At 36.0% G+C, this 20,887-nt stretch overlaps 3 protein-coding genes and 1 long non-coding RNA gene across 11 annotated transcripts; 1 reads left to right on the top strand and 3 right to left on the bottom strand.

Moving 5' to 3' along the window:
* Nucleotides 1-142: 142 nt before the first annotated feature.
* Nucleotides 143-5,513, bottom strand: LOC18435749 (uncharacterized). The gene is made up of 5 exons (XM_020668149.2): nucleotides 5,234-5,513; nucleotides 4,925-4,981; nucleotides 1,605-2,781; nucleotides 1,082-1,206; nucleotides 143-514 (listed from the first exon to the last, which is right to left on the bottom strand). The coding sequence occupies exons 3-4, from the start codon at nucleotides 2,597-2,599 to the stop codon at nucleotides 1,086-1,088; spliced, it is 1,116 nt and encodes a 371-aa protein (XP_020523808.1). The 5' UTR covers nucleotides 2,600-2,781; nucleotides 4,925-4,981; nucleotides 5,234-5,513; the 3' UTR covers nucleotides 143-514; nucleotides 1,082-1,085.
* Nucleotides 5,514-5,688: 175 nt separating this feature from the next.
* On the bottom strand, nucleotides 5,689-6,595 carry LOC148780024 (uncharacterized). 2 transcript variants are annotated; one of them, XR_016042492.1, is made up of 2 exons: nucleotides 6,463-6,595; nucleotides 5,689-6,084 (listed from the first exon to the last, which is right to left on the bottom strand). It is a non-coding gene; the product is annotated as an uncharacterized LOC148780024 (long non-coding RNA). The 2 variants fall into 2 exon arrangements; XR_016042491.1 differs by lacking the exon at nucleotides 6,463-6,595 and adding an exon at nucleotides 6,168-6,361.
* A 6,398-nt stretch (nucleotides 6,596-12,993) lies between these two features.
* CRR7 (chlororespiratory reduction 7) lies at nucleotides 12,994-18,566 on the top strand. Of its 7 annotated transcripts, none has more exons than XM_088849425.1 (5): nucleotides 13,077-13,193; nucleotides 13,606-13,653; nucleotides 15,026-15,302; nucleotides 16,372-16,505; nucleotides 18,020-18,566. In XM_088849425.1, the coding sequence occupies exons 3-5, from the start codon at nucleotides 15,203-15,205 to the stop codon at nucleotides 18,290-18,292; spliced, it is 507 nt and encodes a 168-aa protein (XP_088705551.1). In that variant the 5' UTR covers nucleotides 13,077-13,193; nucleotides 13,606-13,653; nucleotides 15,026-15,202; the 3' UTR covers nucleotides 18,293-18,566. The 7 variants fall into 7 exon arrangements, with proteins under 7 accessions (XP_006845849.1, XP_011623959.1, XP_088705553.1 ...); XM_088849423.1 differs by having other exon boundaries at nucleotides 14,999-15,302; XM_006845786.4 differs by lacking the exon at nucleotides 13,606-13,653 and having other exon boundaries at nucleotides 12,994-13,193.
* Nucleotides 18,567-19,022: 456 nt separating this feature from the next.
* Nucleotides 19,023-20,269, bottom strand: LOC110007392 (hydroxyproline-rich glycoprotein family protein). The gene is made up of 3 exons (XM_020668180.2): nucleotides 19,872-20,269; nucleotides 19,419-19,524; nucleotides 19,023-19,282 (listed from the first exon to the last, which is right to left on the bottom strand). Exons 1-3 carry the CDS (start codon nucleotides 20,075-20,077, stop codon nucleotides 19,238-19,240), a joined length of 357 nt encoding a protein of 118 aa, XP_020523839.1. The 5' UTR covers nucleotides 20,078-20,269; the 3' UTR covers nucleotides 19,023-19,237.
* Between the last annotated feature and the right edge of the window lie 618 nt (nucleotides 20,270-20,887).

The following is a 20,887-nucleotide window of genomic DNA, read 5'->3' as shown; positions in this document are numbered from 1 at the left end:
ACGTCTTCATGGGCTGAAGAAAAAAATTACTAATCTTACACTGTTGTGGGGGTCGAAACGTTGCCGAAATGGGCCTCTAGCATGCATACTAACCAACATGCTATCAAGCGTTTTGTGCCTAAAAAATGAATGCCTAAATATATAAACAAAAATGAATGCCTAAATATATAAACATGATATTCAGGGTGTACATAGTACTCGGTCAAAACTTGCCTCGCCCGACCCAATTGACTCGGCCAAGTTCAGGAACACTCTCTTTCTAACACTACATTTCATGCTGCTCTTCCAAATCGGCGCAAGCATGCCTGAAAGATTCCAACAACTACAAAAAGCTCTTACAATAACAGGAGAGAGACTGCCAGTATGTAAATGGAGAGAGCGCAATCAGTCCCTCCACTCATACAATTCTCATAATGCATACGACGCTTTTGATCGAACAAAAGCAGCATCGACGGTATTACACTGTTAGACCTCCAAGTTACAAACTTAGAATCTGAATATTCACATTTCAAACCTGAAAATGGCAGGAAAAATCAACTGTGTTAGTTTCCGAGAGTTAAAGGCAAATGATTTATTGGTATTCCAATGTTGACACAGATTCATTCCATAATTCACATTAGGAGAGAAAAAGTGAACCAAAAAAAAAATGATGCAAGAGAAGCTTGTTAGAATGTTTGATTTCAGAGGTTCTCCATGAAGAGACACAAGGGAACCAAGTGAATTAGTTACCCACCGAGTTCAGTAAATAGATCTCAATTATACAGGCTGTAACACAAAATTGAGGAATGCATTACCAAAGCTGTCTGTACAGTCTGGCTAAACTATGACATTCACAATAAAGAAAGAGAGAGAGAGAGAGAGAGAGAGAGAGGAGGAGGTGGGGGGAGTAGAATGGAGAACAGCAGTACTCGTGGGACAACCCACAGGCAAGATGATTGAAAAGAGAAAGCTATGATTAACTCCAACTCATGATAAAATCAAACGAAAAAACTATCGAAGTATATGAAGTAAAATGTTTTGAAACATAGAAAAGTAAATGTGTTCCACTAAAGGCTATAGCAAGAACAGAAGCTGTACATACCCTCTCAAAAGCAGAATTGGCAGCAGCAGATGCATGAATACCATTTCTTCTGACTTGTCCGACTTATTTGGGTGGCGTCATCGTCAACCTTCTTCACAGATGTGCTATGTCCTCCCTCAGTCAGTCTGAACATAATTGTCAAAGGCAACCTCATGAGAAAGGGAGAGAGAGAGAGAGGGGCCCAAATTAGTACTTGTCTTAGTCCACAAGTAAATTTAAAAAAAAAAAAAACACAAAACAAGCGACAAACGAATTTGTTTTAAGAGTGAAAATGACCAATAATTTATAGTGATATGATCAAGTAGAGTTTAAGTCACCATGTAGAAAAGTAGAATGTGACTTCTAGGCCATTGGATTTGGATACACCTTCTTATGCCTATTTACATAAACTCCAATGGTAGAGTAAGCCAATAAATAGGCATAAACTCCAATGGCAGAGTAAGCCAATCTGATCATTGATCTATATTAAATAACAACATAAATTGGCTTCTTTGTGCCACAGAAAGAGAGAGAGGGAGCATACATAGGAAATGCGAAAGAGCGGATGCTGGTTCCACTATCATTAGAATGGTGAGAGATACTAGAAGAATGAGGCACTGATGATGGAGCATGTTTCCCTGGAGGACCAATATGTTCATCAGGAGACGTAGGCTCAACCTCATGCAAAATTCGAGCATCCTCCTTATCATCAGTGTTAACCTCAATTCCCATATCATGCTCGTCTTCCACCTCTCTGGCATCAGACCCCACAACGAAAGGTATAGGAGGAGACCCCAAAGGAGGGCTACTTGAGAAATTAGTGAGCTCCCCTGACTTTCCAAACAGGAAAACATGGTCTCTCGAGAAGCTAGAATTTCCAACATGAATACTAAATAAAGATTCATTCGAGGCCACACTCCATTCCATGGGTGTTTGAGACTTTGTTCTAGCAAAAACAGAAGAAGGGATCCTATATTGTTCGGCACTCGGGGTTTCAGGTTTACTTATTGATGGGTTTGAATATTCAGATTTATACATCACTTGAATTGGTGGTGATTGCCTAGACACACTCAAGAAACCTTGGGTATCAAAGGGCCTAGGGGGTAAAAGAGAAACGCCTGGTGCTTGAACTGAATCAGAGTGAACTGACTGCGAGAGCATGGGCCCTTCATAACCATGCCCATCAGCCATGCAATCGGGCTCGGGAATAGCTGGTGAAGGCTCAAGAATCACTTTCTGTCCCATCTTTGGCTCCCCTCTGAAACCCAATTCGAGGTCTTCTCTAGATTTGGGCACACGATTGTTTCCTTCTTCCTTCGAAACTGTTTTGCCAAGCTCGTTTGGGGCTAAATGGAAGAAATCTTCATCAGAAGAGGAAGCAGAGGAAGAAGAATCAGAAGACTCAGCAAATCTATCTTCTTTATTGCTAGAAATTTTTCCTTGACCGAGAAGAACCCTCTCATCGTCTTCCTCTACATTTTCAGCCTCTGGAAATGTTTTCGTGTAGTTTTTAATTCCATGGTTGTGCACTGCTTCCATTGCCACTCGCCGCCTTGTCTAAATGAAGTTATTCGTTATAATGGGTTTTTCTTTGTCTTTCAGTTACTGGTATGTGGGTTTCTCTTTTCGAGGTAGTTTTTTCTCGAGCATTCCATGGCTGGCTGAAACGGCTTAAAACAAGCAGATCACAGCCAACATGCATTGGATGAAGAATCACTAGCCTGCAAAAAACGTAGATTCATTTAACTAACAAATGATAGTGCTTTCATTTTTCATTCCATCAAAGATGGATTTCATAATTTTAATCATCAAATAACTAAAATTCAAAGAAGATAGCAGCCTTTGTATAATAATGACAACAATGCCGAAACCAAGTGTAGCACTCTCGAGAATGCCAATTTATGTAGGAGATTCAGTCTTGTTTCAGCTGAAAGAAGCATGAGGAACAACTGGCATAAAATGTGTCAATGCCATAACATCCAGGCATCAGTACACAGAAAGCAAGCAAATAAACGATCTGATAAACCTTCCAAATGGTGGAAGTGATATGAGTAAGACCAGAAAATATCTGAGAAAAGCCCAGTATTGGTTTTAACATGAGTGACAATAACCAAAACTAGTTGACACCGCCACTTTGATAATTTCAACTGTAAAACAAGAGACATGGAATGCAGGAGAATATTAGCTGGTAATTTGAGGAGAATACTAGTGTGAAAGTGCCAAGGTACCACTTTTTGATTACTAAGGATTAGAAAATATTTCCCATTGTTCATTCACGAATCGATAATATCTCAATAAGTATATTCAATTTCCCAAGTCATTAAAAATACTTTATGCAACCACCAAAAAACTATTACTAATAGTCACTAAATATGAATGCAAGCTCACTTCCACAATATGACTTGCCAGCATTATTAAGATTCTCAAATAATATGTGAATGTACTTTGTAGTATGTAGTAACAATAGAATGCACAGCCATGAAATATTGTAAATATGAATGCGAGCTCACTTCCACAATAAGACTTGCCTGCATTGTTAAGATTCTCAAATAATATGTGAATGTACTTTGGAGTATGTAGTAACAATAGAATGCACAGCCATGAAATATTCTTTTACCATATGATATGGTAAGCGCTGACCACAAACAAGCTAGTACATTAGTATGTACAAAAGATTATCAAGACGAGTCCTAATAAAGAATGATCATCTATATCCAAAAGGAATACTAACGCAAAAGAAAGATCAACAACTTAGCAAGGTAAATGTACTACCTCTAAGTTATCTAAGTCAGGATAAGGTGCAAAAAATGACGAAGAGAAACAATAAACATGTAGCCAAAGATAAAGAATATTTGCACATTTTTGTCATTCTATCATTCTGATGAAAAACATCATCATGATTCTTTTTCCTCCCTAAGTCCTTTGCAAATAGCATTTGTTTGTGCAATTCTGCAATTCTTGTTGTCCCTGTTTTACAGAGATACATTTGAGTAAAAAGAAAATAAGAACATTGGCACCAAGCCCAACAAATTTAGGAATAATAACCGATCAGATAAGTAATTTCTAAGTAGATGAGGACGTTTGTGAACCCCTACCATCTCCTAATGTTTCAAAGTTTTTATTTTCTCACCGTAGGGAGCTTGAAACCATGCAAAATTACAACTTTCCAAAAACCAAACACAAGCACACAGTAAAAGGGAACAAAGATGATCACCCAAGAAAAATATAATTAAATCCACATTAGCTAGTCTATATGCAACTCCATCGGCTTCTCCTACGACATACACAATGTCCTCATATAAATGTTAAACTGAACCCTGATTTCCATAATTCCATGCATTCGCCTAAGCTTCTCTGAACCAGTTATGTTTCGAAACAATGTAGAAAAGACATTTGTTGTGTCTAGCAAACAACAATTTCTTTTGGAAATTGAAATTTAAAAGGCTTTCTTAGCAAAGAAAAGCGCTCAGATCCAAAATATGAGATATTATGTGGTAATTGACAATCTTGAGTGTACATAATATTTCCAAATAAATTCCCAAAAATGGGAATAATGCACAGCTATGAAAAAGAATTTTCGACGCCAATTTTAAATTCAAATAACTTTCTTTCAACTAGATAACAAATTTCAAGTGAAATGATGAAAATCAACACCCGGTCCAATTCTTCAAAAGAATTAATAACACAAGGAAAAAAATCAAAGAAATTGGCTAGAAACCCAATAGGACCAATTCCAAAAAGCAAAAAGAATTTTACTCATCAAAATCCCAAGAAAAATATAGTCCAGACAAAAAAATGTGAAATGCTATAAAATTAAACATACAAATATTTTCTAACTAAGCAATTAAAATAAATAAAACTTACCTGGATCACCAGCCATCTTGTCCTTTTCTCCAGCATCAAAAGATTGGGTAAGAATTCCTGAGTAAAAAAAAATATGGAAAAGGAGAAAGGAGAGAATTCAATTGAAACACGCAAACCAGTACATTGTGAAATTTATATTAGAAAGCTCAATTAAAAGACTTAAACCCAATAAGTTATGAAATTTATGTTAAAAACCTCTAAAATTTTTGAAAAATAAAAGAAATGAATGAAAATTAGCTCCCAAAATAATTTAGAGAGACAAAAAACAACTGGGTCAGTAAAGAAAATCAAAAGTAATGAGATGCCAACCGTATGAAAGTGCCGACAGCAATGGGGAAAACAGAAAGGGGCGTGATTTGATGAGAGTGAGAAAATGGTAGAGAGAGAGAGAAAGAGGAGGGTGGTGGAAGAGAGAGAAAGTGAGGGGGGTTTGTGGTGAGAGGAGAAGGAGGATAGAACGTCGCCTGCGGCGTTTGGAAAGGGGGATGGTAACAAACTGTGGTCGGGGACCCATCTTTTCTCTTCACTCTTCGTAACAAACTCTCTCTCTCTCTCTCTCTCTCTGAGAGAATGTATCGCCATGGTTGGTGGGGGACGGAAGCTTTTTACGGGAAACTTATACTTCATCTCCTTAAAGGAAAATGGTTTGATAGGGCCGCAGCCCCATTAAAATCAGCAAAGCCTCACCTCATAACTCATTGTAAATTGCAATTCAAGCATTGAAAACCTTTAAATCGAAGATTTCGGCTTCAACGATTTCAAACTCTAAAAATAGTGTAAAGGTGATCAATTGGAGGGTCTGGTTTTTCGGCATTGAAACAACCTGTATGTTTAGATGCGCCTTAGTTTCAAAGTATAAGGTTAGTGTCTTGTATACTTGCTTTCCATTGGAGCTTCAATTTTCACACTTTTGTAGGCCTGGCAATGGGCAAGGGGCCCGGCCGGGAGAAATTGAACAACCAAAATGTGAGGAAAATTTTCTCCATCTTGCTTGCTTCGTGGTTTGAAGTCAGTTTCATAGGAGTTTGTTTGTCCTCTTTTGAGCTGCCACGATGCTTTACATAGCCGAATGGAGCTGTTGATGTCCTCTTTTGAAGCAGGGCCAGGCCAGGAGCTGTTGATGGGCCTCGATCAGGGCCGGGCCATTTTGAACCATGGACCTGTAATGTAAGAGATGCCTAAGAATAAAACAGAGGAAAAAAAGAGAAATTTTTCTATGGGACTGTAAATACAAGTTGCTTACCTACACATCTTAACTATGAGAAAGATCCATGTTTTCTTAATTGTATATGGAAACCATTTAGTAATTCTATTCTTCTCGCCCTAAATAATAGAAGAATTCACAGCTTTTCAAAGGCTTTTTCCATGCCAGTGAGAAGCAAAGACCAATTTCTAAATGGGAAAATCATAAATCAAGTACTTAATTAATCACGAGGTATGAATCAATAATGTTTTCTATGCATACTTCAATTCTAGGATATCAAATTTCTGGGCCTATCGGGCATGGCCTGGGCCTCTATACATTTTTCCGGGCTTACCGGGCTGGACTGTTGGTGGGCTTATTCTGGGCCAGGCCTTATCGGGCCAACACGAAACAGTTCTGGATTTTTCTGGGCCTGCGCGGGCCCTGTCCATTGGCAGCCCTACCTGATAGAGACTCAATCCTACAACATCACCACCACCACCACCACTAGTCATCTTTATGTGAAATGAAAGTAGAAATTACACTGATTACAATATGCACTTTCATTTCACTCTCTCTCTCTCTCTCTCGCTCACCACTACCTCCAATCACACACATATCTATATCCCTTTCCCTTGCCCACGACTAATTCGAATGAATTCTTTTTTAATTAATTTTTATTTTTTATATCATTATATATTGGATCATCTTTTTGCCGACCTCAAATAATTGGGAGAAGGCTTGGATGATGATGATGTCCTAATATTGTGTGATAGCACATAGGCTTACTCGGATCGGATCCCTTGCCCACCACTTATTCGAATGAATTCCTTTTTAATTAATTTTTGTTTTTGATATCATTATATATTGGATCTTCTTTCAGCCGACCCCAAATAATTGCGATAAGGCTTGGATGACGATGATGATGCCCTAATATTGTGGGATAGCACATAGGCTTACTAGGATTGGGTGGAGTAAATATTTTTTTTATGTAAAAATTGTGATGCCAATGAATAACAAGATGGTTATTTTTTGAGGTAACTATTTTTTTTTTTTCTTTTGATGTTTTAAAAATAAAGAAGTTTATGTAAGGTTGCAATCTTATGGTAATGACGTAAGGTGCATCTCAAAAATCCACTAGCGAGTGTCCCAACATTGGAAGGTCGTCTATTAATCATCTTGACATCGAGATTTGTAGATATAAAGAGAAAAAAGAATTTCAAGTCGCAAAAACTAGCGCATCTTGTAACAAGTTAGGTGGACCATCTATTTTCAAGATTTTAAAGTATTTATAGATCTATTCGGTCTGTACAACTTTTGAAATTTTAAATTTCATAACTAGGGATTAAAATAGAATGTCAAGCACATCGTAAGATTTGTGACATCGGAATTACATCTCCAAACAAATTTTAGAGATGTGCCGTACTCCTACAATACAAGGAGGGCACCTTATACAAACCCCACCGTCAAAAGATTTCCCCGAAATTTTAATTTTATTTTTGTGGAGGTCCCTTTTTTCCTTGCTACTTCTTTTCCCAAAATGCCCATTAGTTTGGTATATTTAAGTTTAAACTGTTCAGCACTTAAGAGTCCAGACACACTCATGTTTTTAACAAAGTTTGATACTAAGAGTATAGAACAACTCTATATATATATATATATATATATATATATATATATATATATATATATATAAGGAAAATATCTCTATAAACCTTATTTTCAACTTGCATTTCTTCTTGAACCCAAAAATTCAAAACCTATCTGCTAACCCCTCAAATAACTATTTTTATTTTTATCTCAACTTTTAACCCAAACAAATTGAAAACGACATCTTTTTTTTTAACTCTCTCTCTCCTCACGTGTTTCAAACTCTTTCTTCATGTGTTTTTTTCTCTAGACTGTCCAGTAGCTCACTAGAAACCTGTGTTTTGGCTGCTTTTTATATCAATGAACGCTATGAAATGAATCTCAAGCATTCGACTTCATCACCATCCTGCAACTGCTCTCCTCCTCCTAAGAAGATTAACATCAAGCATGGCAATGGAGGAGGAGATAGTGAGTGATGATAAGTACTGCCAATCCCAGACAGCCGTAAGAAGAAAAGCTACATCACAAGAACAACAATTGATGGAGCATGGGAATTATGAAGAAGCAATTCAAGTTGTGAACCACTTCCTCTCTTTCTCCTCCAATCCTCTTCAGGAATTGACCCAGGGCTAGCCCATGCCTCATTTTTGGGCCCCATCTGCTTGGATGACATGCACTTTGCCCTCTCTTGCTATGATGATGCTATGAGCTGCTACACCTCTGCATTGGCCTTTCAGAGGCGAATACTCGAAGACTCTGACTCTCGCTTGGAGATAGTTCAAGGGATCGAGAGGGGGAACGCTTTGCCAAGGCTGAGGAGGTAGGACGAGGCCGTCGAGAATTCCAAGGGGGTGGGATTGTCCTTGCAAATCCGGTCAAGATTATGGCCAAAATGGTGGCCGGCCAAAAAGATTCAGTATGTGAAACTCTAAACTAGAAATTTGTGGGTTCTCTTTGCAAATCCCGATCAAGATGTCAAAATGGTGACCGACCAAAAAGATTCAGTCTGTGAAACCCTAAACCTGAAATTTGTGGGTTCTCCATGCAAATCCCGGTCAAAAGATTTTGGCCAAAATGGTGACCGGCCAAAAAGATTGAAATTTGTGGATTCTCCCTGCAAATCCCGATCAAGATTCCGGCCAAAATGGTGGCCAGCCAAAAAGATTGAAATTTGTGGGCTCTCCCTGCAAATCCTGGTCAAGATTCCGGCCAAAATGGTGGCCGGCCAAAAATGGTGGCCGGTGAGCAGGTGAGGGGGGAGATAGAGAGAGAGAGAGGGGTTTGGGAGGTTGATGGGGGAGAGAGAAAGGGATCACATTAAGAGATATTGGGGTTAAAAAACCAGGTATTTTTTAGGTTTGTTTGGGTCAAAAAAAATTAATAAAAAATGAATAAAATATGATGGGGGGTTAGGAGATATAATAGTGGGAACTTTTATGTAGTAAAATAGATTTTGCAACCTAAAGTCAACCGAGAAATGAAAATTGAAAATGAGATCTATGGAGATATTTTTCCTTAAAAAAAACCAAAATGTTTGGTACTAACAATACGGAATATAAGATAAAGTAGTTTGGTACTGAGAGTATTGACTATAACATGTAAAATAATAACTTCGTTTTGATACTCTTAGTAGCCAAACTTAATCAAATGCATAAGTATGTTGGGGACTCTCACTACTGAGCTTAATCAAAGGCCTGAATATGTTTGAACATTATTTTTTCGCAAAATCCAAGTTGAGTACAGCTCGAAACTAAAAGTACTCAACTAATACGCATTTTTTAAAATAAAATAGAATGGGAAAAATGGACATATACATAAAATATAAAATTTTGGGGACATTTTTTAAACATCAGTAAAAAAACAGAGATATTTACCATAACTTTCCCTATGTTTAAATAATAATTTGGAATTTGAATCCATAGATTATTAATTTTAAACGTTCAATTTGGATTTTGAGCTCTTTTGAGTTTAATTGGACGGTCTAGATTCAATCATTAGGCGGTCATCTTTTCATAGAGACATTTGGAATTTCTTTTTACCTTAAAATGGGTGCTAGGTTTAAGAGGTTTTATCCCAGGTATCAAAAGTCTTGGACTAACTTTTCCTTGTGAATCTTGCCTCAAAAAAATCAGCTTTTTGCAGGGAAAATAACGAACTCATAGGTGAAAAATAACAGCTACTTCTCCATCCATGAAGTTCACTGTCTCCACACATTTTCACCCTCTACTTTCTACAGACAAATACATATAACTGGTAAACTTTTTAACAAAACATAATGCTACTAATTTACAGGGAAATTTACAATAATAACTTCCAATTTTTTAGAATTAAAAATTTATCCCCATATGTATATATATTGTAATTCACACTCATGTCCTGGTTTTTCAATTTTTTATTTTTATGTTTCATCTGTCTGGACCAATGCAGAAAAATTAAACCGGAATGGTTGATTGGACATGGGCTGAAAGAAGTTACTCGGTGCAACCGGTAAACCTGTTGGTTCAACCGGCTAACCAAACAAGTCTAGGGCGGTAAAAACAGTGTTAAAAAAATATAAAAATACAAAAAAAAACTAAGAAAATATGATTAAACAAACAACATCTAATGAAGTTGAAAATTAAAGAAAGAAATGGGTTTTATAGAATCGCTTTGTGCCCAAGGGAATTTTTATAATTTTCTAAAAAGATGGAAAAAAGTAAAAATAAGTATTAATCCCCAAAACAATTTTCAATCTTTTCCAAAAAAATGGAAAACATTAAAAATTCATTACAAACAAAATCTATTTTTAAAAAAAATTTATATAATTTTTTTGAATTTTTTAACATAAACGGGCGGAAACCAAAACCAGTTAGTGGCCGGTTCCAATATAACCGGGCAGTTAGAATTTGAACTGTTCGATTTTCATACACTGGTTTGGACTTTCAATATTTGAACTAAAATTATTGAGAAATTTAGTTCGATTTTTGAAATTTTGAATTTTGCCCCACAATTTTCCTTAAAACATATTTATGGGTGAAAGGGTGGATTCAGATTTTGAAATTCTGAACTGAAAAATTCAAGTGAATCAGTTCCAAATTTCAAAATCCGAACCAGTGGATTCACAAGATACTGATTTGGAATTTCAACTTCTCAAACGATTTACTCCATGGTTTTAGTTCTGATATTGAAAGTCCGAATTGATAGCATCTTTGAAAAATATAAAAAAGAACTAAAAAAAATAAGGACATGAGTGCAAATAAAAAGATATTAGAGAGATTCTTAATTTTGCCTATAGTACACTGGATATGTAACAGCAAATTTTGTATAGGACAGGACCCAAACGAACCTAGTGGTTTTGACTCCTTAAACGATATTTTTCCTCCAAAAAGAAATAATACAATGTGGACTATTTTTAAGGCCCCAACCTTATCGATATTTTTCCTCCAAAAAGCAATAGTACAATGTGGACTATTTTTTGAAGCCCAAATCTTATTGTTTTTTCAGATTTATAATCACGACGGTAAAGTTACAAATATTATGAATTTATATCCAAAAATAGATCTCCAAGATGGATTTTTTAATAAGTGGACACACTAGAATATGTGTGCTTGTTCGCGTGAAATTGTTTTTCGGGAAATATTTTCATATGAAAAAATTCTCTCATGTGGTTAAGTGTGGGAATATTTTCAATTAATTGCCAATGGTGTGAAAATATGTACTAAAAAATCAATTGATATGAAAATATTCCAACACTTAACTACATGAGAGAATTTTTTCATGTGAAAATATTTTTTAGAGAACAATGTCACCCAAACCAAAAGTGACCCCAAATCCCTACCCATTTTTGAATCTTTAAATTTCTTCTTTCGGGATACTCCATCTTAAATGCTAAGAAATATCATGTATGAATAGCCAATTTTATGATTTATATTATGACACACATGTATTCTTGAATTACAACACTCGTATCATTTTTACCTAGACGCTAGTATCACAAGGGAAGGAAAGGCAAACTCGTGTGAATTAGAACAGCACGAGATCAAAGTTAAAATTAACAAAAATTTTATTTAAAATTATTGAAATTTTCAGGTATTTCATTTGAACAAAATAGGGCATTAAAATTAAGACCAAAATTGTAGGGTATACAATTGAATGACCTTTAGTTAGAGATGAGGACAATCAAATACATAAGGAACATGAAAAATTATGGATACCCTGTACCCTATTTTCTAGGTATTCCCCCACCTAAATACTTTTCAAATTATATTATTAATTTTAATAATGTTTATTCTTACATCCATCTCCAAATAAAAGAGTTGTTTTTTTTTTTTAAACTAAAATACTCCCCCATTTTAACCTACGTTTCTCTCCTAAAATATACCGATCCGACATAATGATGTGTCATCTTTGTGTCAAACCAACTTGTGATCTTCAAAATGTGCTAGTCTGCGCACAATGTGGGTAGCAAAATGTATTGGCCTATTAAATTTGTGCTAGACCGATTTCTATTCTATTGCTCAAAATGTCTTTTGATATACAAGTTGTGTTAGTCTCGTGACATTTTTATGTCGGATTGGTTGAGAGAGAGAATATAAAAAGGCAAGTCAAGGTACTTTTGTTTAAAAAAATCAACTTTTTTACTTAGACTAGGCTACAAAAATGAATATTATTCGGATTAGCAGTGTGATTTAAAATGTATGAGGAGTGTCAGATTTGCTTAAGAGCTTTCTTTAGTTTCGTAAAAAATCGTAGTTGGTTGCTTTAGTTAATTTGGAGGAAGCGTTAGAGTGTTTCAAAAAAAGTTATATAAATAAAATATATAAAAATAACAAAAATTTCAAAATAAAAATAATTAAAAAATAAGAATTTTGTGATTTAATCGATACAGCCCGAGGAATGCACGACTCTTGCAGAAAATAATATCTTTGGGAAGTTGGAAAAATGGATGTGGCTGTTTCTGTCATTTTTTAAAGGGTGCGATTTTTATGAGGTTGCAACCATAAACAATCCATTTAAGGTGCACTTTTAAATTTGATCATAATATATAATTTTGATGTAAAATATTTTTAAGTTTATCTCAAAATCTATTTTTATATTTAATTATAAAATTTGAAACTTCAAAAATGATTAAAATCAAGTAGATTTATAAATATATGAAAATCTTGAAAATAGATCATCCATATAATATGTTGTAAAATGCTCATTTTTTGAGACTCCAAATATTTTTTTATAGTCATCAAGGTCAATTAAAGGGTTTTTTAATATTAAAACAACTTTTTTCGATAGATTTATGAGATGCATCCGTAGCTATACATTTTAAGATTGCAGCCTTATATAAACTTTTCCCTTTTTTAAATCAATAATAGATACTATATAGTAGAAATGATAAGATATTATTCCAAATTTTCTTGGCCACGCTACACGAGATCCCACTGTTAATACATGCACTTCCTGACTCTCCATGGAAGGACCTTCTCTCACATTATAGAGAGAGAATATAATCTGTTGCATGTGGAGGTATTTTCTGTTTTGTATGTATTTTCCTCTAAAATTTGAAGCACTACATTTATTGCCTATCTCATAGTTCTTCAATTCCTAACAGTTTTAATCGATTGGGTTTGAATGAGGGTCAGTTATTAACAGTTATCTCATAGTTCTTCAATTCCTAACGGTTTTAATCGATTGGGTTTAAATGAGGGTCAGTTATTAACAGTTCTTTACTGCTGTTTCAGCCACCCATAAATCCTATTTATTCCGATTGCAACTCTGCAACTTGTGAACAGTAAAGTAGTTTTCTTATGATAATACAAATATATGTCCTTGATGAATTTCGTTATTTTTCTTGCCTGGCCTAATTAGTTACTTTTTTGGACTATTTCTTCTGCAACTAGTACGCACAAACTAGGTTTAATTCATTGGTTTGTTACAGGTCCCCTGTTTCTTTATCAGTTGAGAATATTGAATGGGGCTTTATCAGGTTAAGTTTTGATAAATGAATTGAATTACTAGTTTTACATTAATATTTTTTAGGGTAAGAAAAGCATGCAAATATTGGATATATTTATATCTCCCTCTATCATAGAGCAGCTTCCTGGAATTCAAATAGAATTTAAAATAATCGCTGCTAAACCTTTGTGCTTGATTATTCCTTTGTTGTTGTTAATGTATCATTGGTTATCAATGCCAACCAATGCTGTTTTTTATGGTTTACTTCCTTGAAAATTTAATGGTTTGGAGATAGGTGCAACATATACTCGTTGAAATTCTTCGAGACCCAGTTGGGGCAAATTTTAGAAGTTTATTTTTCTTGATTTGGCGTCTTATGCTCATGCTGTCACCTCTTCGTCTTCAGTCCCTAGCTTCCAAGTCAGCTTTCATGCTTATTTCCTTCAATAATGGAAAAAAAGAGAAAAAAGAAGTAGAATGAGTCTTCTCACATTGGAGGATTTCCTTCAGACATATTCCTAGACTTGCTGATGGGGTTGTTAACCTTTGTATGACTTCTTATTGGAGGAGTCATGCTTCTTGCTTTTAACTTGGATTGTGGTTGAAGTTTAAGGTATTAAATTCCAATTATCAAAACAAAAGGATGGGTATTAGTATTATGGTCTAATTTGTTGCTGCTGACCAACTATTGATCGTGTTTCAAAGTTGGTTTATGATGATTCGGTTTGCCCCATCAAATCCAAGTCTTTATATTTATTATTCTTTTTAACACGACTCATATTATGCGAAGTTTGCTGGAAACGAAAAATCCTTTTAGCTAATGGGAATTGTGGTTATGTTATCGCTATGTTTACCACAAATGTGCAGTTTGCTTCTTTAGTTAACAAAAGAGCTCATTCTTCTTTTTAGATGGAATACTTTTTATGGAATCCCAATAACCTCTTTTCTTTTCTGTATTATCTAATTATGAAACTCCTCAGATTCAATTTCACTGAATTTGACAAGAACGCAAACTGCTTTTCCTTCTTCCTGATGAATTTTATGATTTCTATCAGGTGTGTTACCCATTGTTAACCATCTTAGATAAATGGATTAAGAATGCCTAATGAATCCCAAAACTCAGTCGTGAGTTTTAAGCCACATAAGATGGATGGCTGTGCTGTCATGTCTATACACCTTTTTCCATGCAAAAGCCGTCATGTCTTTCTACTTTTCCATGAACAAGACCCTCTCCTAAAGAAAATGTTAATCGCATTTGTGATTTTCCTGCCATCCCACCATATTAAAAGCATGGTATTTATGCATATGGGTATTATTGACTTTTTTGTAGTTATTAGCTAACATTGTTCTCTGTGGCCGAGTTAATTTTGTAACAGATTGGTTGATTGTAACTGGAATTCCAGATTGTCACTAAGAAGTTCTGTAGTGTATACATTCTCTTCATGGTCTTGGTGAAGGATATCATGCATTGAAGGGTGTCCTGGTGTATGCAATAGTCCAATGGATGAGACGAAGGGAATGTGTGCCACTGTCCCTTGGACTACTCATAAACCATTGGATCATCGCAGCCCAATGAACTGATGTATAGTGGTTGGAAGAGATCGGACTCATCAGAATCGGACATGAAGCAGATGCTGGGTCCTACTCTCTCTGCACTACGTTCTAGCACTTCATTGGATGGTAATGATAACAATTGGCTCTGGTTTTCTGGCATCTATCTGATTATATTATAATTTTCCATATATTTGAAGCATTCAGCATAATTAGATCAAAGGCTTATATGTTTGAAGAGCTTAGCTCCTCTCTTTCACATAATGAGGCTAGGTTCACTCAAAACAATATTGGCTTCAATACCAGGCTGCCAATGTTGGCTTAAGTATCTAGTGTTAGGCCACTGAAACCAACTATAAAAAGGCAGAGTTTGCTCAAACTGGCTCATAAGGCCCTTGAAGTATGGAGAGACGAAGGCAATGTCATTCCAGACAACTTGGGGAGAAAGGATACTTCAAAATGCACCCATTTTGACAATCTTGTTGTAGAAAGGGCCATTATTGATTTTGGAAATATTGGTATTCAACTTTCAAAATCGACCCAATGGCTGGTCCAAGCCTGGATAACGGAGGAGGGTTGTGTTGGGTAGGCAGCCAGCGAAAAACTTTGCCACATCTTTTCATGAATCCTAAACCTACAATAACGCAACAAGATTTGTGTAACCGCCCCTAAATAGTTGTGATAAGGCTCAGGTGATGATGATGATGAACCTTCAAAATAGATCCAATGTATAAGTCTTTCATGTGAACTATATCAGTGGCACCTTATTTTAAGGTTGCTAGGAAATCATGCTTGCTGCTATATGATGGATGATGGATGAACCTCATAATATCATTTATGTTATTCTGTTTGAGATGGATTTGGTAACTCTAAATTTTTCTTATGTTGACAGCTGTTACATCGCACTCTTTGTAAAATTTCAGTGTTTTTAATGCTATGAATAGTCAACCTTGGGCAAGTTAAGCTTATTATATTTGTTAGGTGTAGTTATTCATATAAGTTCCATTGGCATAAAAAGGATATTGGCTTGGGCTTTCTTTTGGTATGAGTTTCAACATATGCATAAAAGTTTCCGTAACTTGTTAGTTTTTTCATGTGAAATTGGCACAGCTTTTTAAATGATATATGCAGCTTAAAGTAAACAGTAAATTCTCACTCTTTTAGTCTCTAAAAAATATGTGCTTTTGGTTCTGTGTAGGTTCTCATTCTCCAAGATGTCATATTCAGGTTCCATTTCGCAGATCAATGCCAGGATCTTATGTTACTCGACTGGACTGCATGGTTGATTTAGAGCTGCCAAAAGCAATTAGAAATGGAAAACATTTTGTACAGGCAAGTTTCTTCCAACCAATAGTTGATTCATGTTTCTTTTTATGTTAATGCTATCATACAAAAGCACATCTGCAATACATCCAATTTCTGGAAACAACAATTTTGGAAAATGGTCTTAGTTAAACTAGAGAGGAACACACAGATCATCATGTCCTTGTCTCTAATTACTTGATGTTGACTTGTTCAAATTTGGCTTGCTTTTGGAGTTCTAATAGGTACTTTGTGATAAAGGGCAAATATTGATTTTTTCTTTATGGTTTTATTATTCTATTAGTGGTAATTTTTCTGGAAATAACAACATATATTAGTATTTTCCTTATTTTAATGGGAAATAATCTTAGATATTTTAATGATGATTGTTTATTGTCATGTAGAAAGCTAGTTCAAATGCATATGTAAGTAGATATCTTTCTTTGTACTAGTGAAGCCAAGATAAATATGTCCTCACTTGTCAGCCAATATAAATACTTGACTAAATGTGTGAATATTTGTGTGGGGGCTATAGTCTGTAGAAGATGGAGATCCTCTGCTCACGGTGTGACAAAATTAAGGGTTGTAATTTATTTTAGTTTCATCAAGTCCTTGACATGTACAAGTAATTTTAGCTCAACCAAAAGGAAAATTATTTCATCCCATTTCTGAAACAAGCTTTACGAACTGCTATGGCATAGCTTCAATGCTCCATCCCTATAATGCAACCAAATTCCATTCTCACGTCTCCCATAGAAAAAAACAAAGAATATTTATTTAGTTGTTATTTTACACAGTATTTGATGATATCCATCTCATAATTTAAAATCCTTGTGTGTTAATTCCAACAGTGGAGTCACTAGCAAAGCACCCCTTCACCTTTTAGTTCATTGCCTTTTCGGAGATGATGGCATTTCTTCCTTTGATCTAATTTTCTGTTTAGTTTTCTCTAGAGGTTAATGAGATCATGTTCACAAGTTCCCAATTAATTTTACCTGCAGTCCAGTTGCATCACGAAGAAACTTCTTTCATAAGAATATGTATAATACTAGGAGCAATTCACTTGATAAGCTAGAAGGCTTTCATGGATAGGTATGCAGAGAACAGAGGGATCAGTATGAAGGGAACAGAGAAAGAGAGAGAGAGAGATACGAGCACTATTAGTTTGAGTTTTCAACTCTTTGATCCAGTAGTAGTTCAAAGTACTAACAATTAGCGGACATTTTCTTTGTTGAACTTTCGAGAAATTATTAAATGACCATTCAGATCAACCGAATTTCATGGTCTGTTGGTTGGTGGATAACAATTGTAATAGTTAGGCTCGCTGATACAGTCAACAATTATATTGCAATATTCAATACACCTTGGCAATTGCACTGCTCTTTGCTTTGCCATATATGCTTTCTCAAATTAAAACCACGTTTCCTACGCAATAGTTTCTGTTCAATCTCTCTCTCTCTCTCTCTCTCTCTCTCTCTCTCTCTCTATAAATACTAGATTTCCATTCATTTGATTTGTAATCAACCCATCGCAAAAAATGACAGGTGAAAGCCATTCGGAGGAGAAGAGCTTATTTGCAGACAGACACTTATGTCCTAATGGAACCAGGCAAAAGCGAGGAATTTGTATCAGAGGATGAATTAAAGACAAGACTGAAAGCTTGGCTTGAGAACTGGCCTGGCGAAGAGTTACCACCTGATCTTGCAAGATTCAAAGACATCGATGATGCTGTGTCCCACTTGGTTAAGTCAGTTTGCGAACTTGAGATTGATGGAGATGTTGGTTCCATACAGTGGTATGAAGTTCGACTCGAATGAGTATTAGCTTGCCTTGGAAAATTGTGAAATCTCTCTCTCTCTCTCTATATATACATCTCTCTCTCTCTTCCTACGCTCTTTAAATTGTTATCTACCATGACATTCTATGTATATGGTATTGAATGTTGTCTCTGACCTGTCACAGAAACCACCTCCCTCCCCCCCCCCCCCACTCCTCTTCTCTCTCTCTCTCACAAAATTGGCATGATGTATACATGTTACATTCTACGAATGTAGTATTGAATGCCCAGATTTTTTGCTTCTTGGATTCTGATACGTGGTGTCTCATCTGAGCTATTGAAATTTCTCTCTTTCTTTCTTTCTTTTTCTTTTTCTCTCTCTCTCTCTCTCTCTTAAAACTGTGAAATTGTCATGAAGTAAATGCATCTCTGTCGCGATCTATGAATATGGTCTGTTTTCATGTGTCTGACCTGTGTTGAGTGTTGACAACCTCCCCATACCACCCACAACCAACTCTCTGTCTCTCTCTATAAATTGTGAAACTGTCATCTAATATTTCTTTAAGTGATGGCATACTGTTGAGTATATGCCATTGAACGTGTTCTCAGTTTTCAGGTGTTGGACAGTTGGAATTTGATCAGTGGTATCTGAACTCTCTGAACTCTGTCATCTCTCTCTCTCTCTACACAAAACATTTTAGCCATTTAGCAATTTTCAGCATGTTCCTTGGACCTGGGCTACTATCACAAGCGACGAAAATTGACTTGTGTTTCTTATATTACGGAGCAAATCCTTTTTTTTTTTTTTTGTCTCCCATAGAATTTCTTCTGAACTGCAAAACATTGTATTTGCCAATATTAAAATACAAAAACAATTGAGGAGAAATTTCAATAAGTAAAATAATTCTGATAATTATGAAGAGTAAACAGAGCATGGAAAGGCATGTGGTTTTCAGTGACAGAACCCCAAAACACGATTTCAGAATCAAATCGGCAACAGCCCCACATCCTTGAAGCTCGATTCCAGAATCTGTGCAGAATACAATATAAACCAACATCAGCATGCATAAGAACTAACCAACATAAGCAGTTAAGCACAACAAGAAAACTCTCTCTCTCTCTCCCTCTCTATCACAAAAATTAAAAGAGAGAGTAGTTGATGATGCCTTTGAAGCATTTGTTGTCGGAGGTAAGATGATCCCGTGCTTTCTGTTTCTCGCCAGTAACCCTTTCGACACAGGGGAGACCATCAGATCTGTTGGGCTCCTGTACCTAGAGAGAGATAGAGAGAGATCAGACAATGGCAAAAGCAAGATAATAGAAAAGGCTCTGCTTCAATGCTCTATGCATGATGGTCCAATATCCTGCTGGGTTTTTGAGAGAAGTGCATATACACCATCATCAATAGAGAATTTGCAAATAATCTCTCTCTAAAACCTAGATCTCTCTCTCTCTAGAACCTAGCCACCCTTGCTTTGTGACTGTTGCCCTACATGTGACTCGCTAGAATTCTGGAGAGAGAATTTTAGTACGGCTCAAAAATACCACCTCTTTTCCCTCTCAAGGAATCAAATAATTGATAAGATTCTGCAAATTTCGAGTTTCTCTTTAGAGCTCACCTCTCCGGAAATCTGAAAGTCCTCTGTTTTGGCACTTCAGCAAGGATTGGTGGGCTATTGTTTCTTCCATCTTCGATGGGAATTCGAATTATGCGGTGGTCCTGTGGAGTGACATCCTTCTCGACTGCCATTGTAGGCAGTGTTGGTGTTTGTGTTGTCTCTGAACTGGGACATATTTCTGGGTCCGTTGTAAGGTCTTTCTCCATTGGAAAATTTGAAGAGAGAGATGTGATTTGGGTGAGAGGAGAATTGGAAGTTCTGAGAGAGAGATGTAAATTGGGGAGCGACGAGACAAGAGAGAAACAGGGTGTTGGGTCTGTGAATGAGGGGTTTAAAAAAATCGAAATGTAGGGTTAGAAGAGAGACGTTGGAAGGGAATGAGTGATAGAGAGAGTATCTTTTTTTTCTCTAACGGTAACAAATATTTGTTGTTTGCTTTTTTGCCAAAGAGCATATTCTATACTCCCTGGGGAGGATAGTGCGCATATGTTATCGAGATAATTTCTCTGCCAACCTTACATTATTGAAGTAAGGTGCGCCTCAAGACTATGCCGAAAATGCCGTTTCGGTACCACAAAACCTTGAAATGATATGAAGATTTTCTGTTGCCCCAATAATGAAATTCGAAGTTCCATAAATAGTGACAATCAAATAAATCTATAAACATTTGAAAATCATGAAAATGAAATGAACAAATAATGTATTAGAAGTTGAAACAAGAAAGCCTGTAATTTCCTTTACATTCTAGTTGGGTGGACGATGAGAGTTCTAGAGAGAAAGAAAGTGGCAATGGGATGACTTGACAATAGCAAAAAATGGTGGTTTATAGTAAAATATAGAGAATGGGGCGAGCAAAAAAGAGCAACAATTTATGGTTGGAGAGAGAAATATAGAGAACCAGAGAGAGAGAGACTCATAGTGGGTGGCTGAAAATTAGCAAAAATACTGGTTTATCATAGAGAACCAGTGGCCAAAACGAGATATTTTGGACTGATCTCAGTAATGGGGTGGCCAAA

This window comes from Amborella trichopoda, chromosome 10 (genome assembly GCF_054954075.1).
Source record: "Amborella trichopoda isolate Santa Cruz 75 chromosome 10, AtrichopodaSantaCruz75HAP2 v2.0, whole genome shotgun sequence".
Taxonomy (NCBI): Eukaryota; Viridiplantae; Streptophyta; class Magnoliopsida; order Amborellales; family Amborellaceae; genus Amborella; species Amborella trichopoda.
Note: the sequence above shows the minus strand (reverse complement) of the source record. Positions and strands in the feature narration are given on the sequence as shown.

Coding starts and splice junctions, on each gene's coding strand:
- LOC18435749 (XM_020668149.2), bottom strand. CDS start 2,599: ATGGAAGCAGTGCACAACCATGGAATTAAAAACTACACGAAAACATTT. Junction 1,207..1,604: donor CGCTCTTTCGCATTTCCTAT/GTATGCTCCCTC, acceptor AATTATGTTCAG/ACTGACTGAGGGAGGACATA.
- CRR7 (XM_006845786.4), top strand. CDS start 15,203: ATGTATAGTGGTTGGAAGAGATCGGACTCATCAGAATCGGACATGAAG. Junction 15,303..16,371: donor TTCTAGCACTTCATTGGATG/GTAATGATAACA, acceptor GGTTCTGTGTAG/GTTCTCATTCTCCAAGATGT. Junction 16,506..18,019: donor ATGGAAAACATTTTGTACAG/GCAAGTTTCTTC, acceptor AAAAAATGACAG/GTGAAAGCCATTCGGAGGAG.
- LOC110007392 (XM_020668180.2), bottom strand. CDS start 20,077: ATGGAGAAAGACCTTACAACGGACCCAGAAATATGTCCCAGTTCAGAG. Junction 19,525..19,871: donor ACTTTCAGATTTCCGGAGAG/GTGAGCTCTAAA, acceptor ATCTCTCTCTAG/GTACAGGAGCCCAACAGATC. Junction 19,283..19,418: donor CGACAACAAATGCTTCAAAG/GCATCATCAACT, acceptor TATTCTGCACAG/ATTCTGGAATCGAGCTTCAA.